Genomic DNA, 4,938 nt, shown 5'->3' on the forward strand with positions numbered 1-4,938 from the left:
TCCGGATTTTCGATTATCCGGATTGTTCAAAATAAACAAAAATTTTACGAATTTGCTGATTTGCACTTGGCGAATTACGACACTGTTTATGTACGTGATGGAATGCATAACTTTTTTTGTTTCAACAACGTCTCACCCGGCACAGTGGTCGTAAACTCTTAAATATATTTTACATAGTAATAAAAATATAACTTGACATACGTATTTATAAATAATTTATATTCAAATTACATCATTTCTATGACCAAGGGCGGCGTAAGGCATGGACGACGTGGGCCATCTCCTATGCCTCGCGGTCCGAAGGGCCTCGTGCCTTGAAGGTTTATGCATTACTTAAAAGCCTTTTCTTGAAAATTTGATCACGATTTAAATACAGTATTTACTTTTAATAGTACCGATATGTCATCGAAAAGAAAACATGTTGTATTATCATTAAAAGACAAATTAAAGTATTTGTTTCGATTATCCGGATTTTTTCTTATCCGGACTACCTTCATCCCCAATTAGTCCGGATAATCAAGGTTCTACTGTATTTGTTTCAGAATATATTGTAAATTTCTTTTTTGTTGTTTTAAAAAGATTGGATTAGTTATAATGTTGTGTTTTTAAAATTTTCATAATACAATTCTTTTAATGTTACTCATTTTATGGATCTTTTTAAGTCAGAATTTACTGCATTGTATTTGTATTACATGTATATGAAATTTAGAATATTTTTAAATATTTATTTCGTTATAATCTTTTTAATTTTTACTTTCTTTGCTTTTATATATAACAGAGGGAAAGTATGACAATTGGTCAAAAACTGATCCCCCCAAGATTTTTACATTTTTTGGACTTTGAAATGTCAAGAAATGTAAAAAATTCTGTATGTATGTATGTTAGTGTGTGGAGGGCATAATTTTTTTTATCCTTTTTGAAGCTTAAAAACTCCTGTGCTTTTTGTTGAATTTTTATGAAATTTTACAGGGAAGTCTGTGTATTAGGGGGATTGATGCTATTAAATTTTGGTGATGAGGGGGTTAGGATATAATGGGAGTCATGTGTATCTCCAGTAGGGTCTGACTTAATGACGATTTTACTTGTTATTAACATTTACAATTTTTTACAATGGCAAAATTAAGCTTTCTGCCATTTTATAATAGTTAAAAATATAAAAAAATTTTTAATAAAATAAGATAACAGATAACACCACAAATTTTAAATGTTGCTGGGGAAAATTGAGCAACTCGCTGCTGGTTTATTTTAATACTAATTTCTAAATAGAATTTTCTAATTTGTCAATGGTTATAAACTATGAAAATTTTTACTGTTATAGAATTAAAATTTCTTTAGGAAGAACTATACTGATATACTGATTTTAAATAATCTGGCATGTAGATTGATAATTTATCTAATATATTTTTTATAAATAAATCTTCAGGCTCTTCAAATATATTTTTAAAATTCTCTATTTTTTCATGAATTTAGTTTTAAGATAATTGATATTTTTGAGATAATTTCAATTAAATTGAGTAATAATTTTTACAATCTTGTAACACTAAAAATATAACAAATATTATTTCTGTTGTTTTTTTCCTTAATTTTCAGCTTGCTATTGCTATTGGACGAGCATTAAATATTTATCCATTGACATTCCTTGTTAATTTGGGAAGACATAATAAAATACCATTATCATTTCAACATATATTATTTTTTGCTGGTATGTTGTCAAAGATTTTCATATTTTTTTAAATAACTTATTTCATTATAAGTATTATTATAGCATATTAATGCTACTGTAGTCATAGTAGTACAAGCTATATAGAATTTTATTTTTAAAAATATATTAATTAACATTGTTTCTGTATTTTTATTAGGTCTGAGAGGAGCTATTGCATTTGCATTAGCTATTAGAAATACTTTATCAGAGCAGCGACGTTTAATTTTAACGACTACCTCTCTCATAGCCATAGTCACAGTTATTATTTGTGGTGGTTTTACTACTACTCTTCTTACTTGGCTAGGAATTCCGTAAGTTTAAATTTATTTTTAAATAATACTGATATGTTAAAAAAATGTCTTATTTTTCCTACTTAATTATTATAAGATAGTAAATTTAGCAATAAATTTAAGTAACAATTTGAAAGAAAATTTCTGTACAATTAAAATATACAAAAGAATTACAAATTGTTTCTTTAGAAATAAAAATGAATTTATTGCTATATTAGTATACTAATAATGCAATTGAAATTGTTGCTATTTTTCAAATTTTTTGTATGATAAAAGAAAACAAAATTATATATATAATGAAACCTGGATTTAGTGAACAATAATTTAGCAGATACTTGTATTTAACAGACAAAATGTCTGATATCAGTATAGTAATGGACCATAGATATATTTTTAACTTAAGTGGAGACTACCTTCTGTGAACAATGGACAAAAATTTCTTACCACACTTATTCTCCCAAATTTGTTAAACAGATAGTACAATGGGATTACATGTTTTCCATGAATATCATTTAAGTATTGCCATGCTTATCTTCAGTAATATTGTTTTGTAGGATTTTTTTGTGTTCTTAAACTGTGTCAACCAAAATTTTCTCTGATAATACTCTGACAGTTCATATTAAATATATACAATTTTACCTTTACAAACAGAAGAGAGACATTAAGAAACTCAAAGTCTCAGTGGAAAGAATAACAGAAATAGAATAAATTAAATAAATTGAGTTGGAAAAATTGGCAAAACCCTTCTTGGGAGACTTAGATAGCATAATTAGTTGTTTTGATTAGTTTTTAACACTTCTTACTTGTGGGCAGAAAGATGGTCTTTTAATTACACGCATTATGGGATTATTCCAGTCTGCAAGGAATGGCTGATAGTGAGCGACAGAGGCTAACACATATTGAACAGATCTTCTATGAAAGTTCTTGAGGTTCCTAATTCAGGCTTGAACCTTGGGTATTTCAGAACAGTAAGCTGACTTTTTTATATCCTGGCCATCCAGCATTAAGTACAGTACCAGTACAATCAGTAATGCTGCCTTCCTAATTTACAATATTTTATGATTTTGAGTCTCGCTCCAGATCAGATCTTTTCTTTCAGATTTCTCTGAATCATTAATTTTTAATAAGTTTAGCACAAACTAGTGCTTAACACATCTAGTGCCAAATTCATTCCTTCAATCAATCCATTTCATGTTGATCAACATGAAGTCATGAGATACAGTAAGACCCCACTTAATGCTGTCTAGATTAATGCTGATTTGATATAAAGCAGGTTGCTCAAAGCCTAAAAAATTCTCAAAATTTACACTGATTCAAATTATCATAGCATTTCATTGATTCATTTATAATACAATTATTCACAAACATGAACCAATCAGCAAAAGGTGGCAATTCATCGTAGCCTAAATCTATGTTTGGTGCAATTTTGGAAAAAATATAACACCATGGATGCTATAGGAAATATTGACTTTGCATGGCAAGAATTAACTGATGAATGCATGAACAAAGTGTGGAAGAAATTATGGCTGAAAGTATCCAAAAATTCTGAATGGAAGAGCCTATCGCTGTATCTTTAGGTTGACCAAATTGTCAACCTAATCGATACTGCAGGACTAGATGTAGACGAGCAGGATATATAGGAGTTACTGGAGGTTTCTGATGAGAGCCTTACCAACGACAACCTTCAAGAATTGGCAGAACAAGGAATTCCTGTAGAACTGGAAAATAGAGATTCTGAAAATGAACCCAAAGAATTTCTTTACAGATTTCCTTAGTAAAAGTTTGGTAACGGTAACTGAAATCGTTGATCAAATTGTAGCGAATGATCCAGATTTTGAAAGGAGTGCAAAAGCATGAAGAGTCATTTTGGATGCATTCTTCTTCTACTGACATTTGCTTAAGGAAAGAAAAAAGCGACAAATGAATCTACATGACTTTATTGCAAAGAACAAGAATTTCAGAAAAGCCAGGATCTTTGTCACAAAAAATAAATTCTTACATTTCTGTGTGCATATGTTTGTGTTATTTAACATATATTATTATGCAAATTAATATAAAAATAACTTAAAATTAAAGTAAAATCTGTTTATTTTTGGTTTCGTGTTTCCCTTTCTCTATTTAAGAGTACTCTTATGTTAAAATGACNTCATGCTGGATAGCAGTATGTGTACATATGACAGGTTTTCGAATCTTTATGTATTGTGTTCATGATTTGTCAGGCTTAGCTGTATTTGCATGAACTTTATTTATTTGTGTGAGCGAAGATTATGCCTGCTCAAAAATGATAAATCCTCAGTGCAAAAAACCCTGAAGTGCTTTCATTTATGACACACTTAGAATATTCATCATCAGCTAATATTGGATCTATAGATAAAGTATGTGGGTATTGTAGTGCTCTGAAGTGGAAGAATGAATCACGGGATTTGCTGCTCTTCTGGCAAAGTTAAACTGGAAGTTGTACTTGCCCCAAACTTTTTTTATCACTATTAAATGGGACTCATCCTGACACTAAACATTTTTTAAAGCACAATAGGGCCTTCCAAATGACAAGTTTTGGTACCATTGAAATACTTGAAAGAAATTTCATGCCAACATTCAAAATTGAGGGACAGATATATCATTTAATAACATACCATTAATCCTGACAAACTACCCATTTGAATGTAAACATCTACAATTTCCACTCGGTCTATGCTTTACAATGACCATTAACAAGTCTCAAGGCCAAAGCCTGAGAGTTGTGGGACTCGACATGGAATGCAGTTGCTTTTCGCAGCAACTCTATGTTGCGTGCTCACATGTTAGTAGTTGCAAATCTGTTCATTTGTGCTCCTGATGATAAAACACAAATGTTGTATATTGGAAAGTTATTCAATAAGTTTATCTAGAAAATATTCCACACTTTTAATAGAAATATAATGAATCTGTAATACAATTCTCTGCATA

General features: G+C 29.8%; 1 protein-coding gene across 1 annotated transcript in view; it reads left to right on the forward strand.

Annotated features, from left to right (window-relative positions):
• Nucleotides 1-2,032, forward strand: part of LOC111636089 (sodium/hydrogen exchanger 7-like) — a 63,716-nt gene extending 61,684 nt beyond the window's left edge. The window contains exons 10-11 of the mRNA XM_023381259.1: nt 1,591-1,702; nt 1,860-2,032. Coding sequence (XP_023237027.1) covers nt 1,591-1,702; nt 1,860-2,017 — 270 coding nt within the window. The 3' untranslated portion in view covers nt 2,018-2,032. The remainder of the gene's footprint in view (nt 1-1,590; nt 1,703-1,859) is intronic.
• Nucleotides 2,033-4,938: the final 2,906 nt, after the last annotated feature.

The sequence above is a fragment of the Centruroides sculpturatus genome, unplaced genomic scaffold (assembly GCF_000671375.1).
Source record: "Centruroides sculpturatus isolate CEXI.00-Female unplaced genomic scaffold, Cexi_2.0 scaffold731, whole genome shotgun sequence".
NCBI lineage: Eukaryota > Metazoa > Arthropoda > Arachnida > Scorpiones > Buthidae > Centruroides > Centruroides sculpturatus.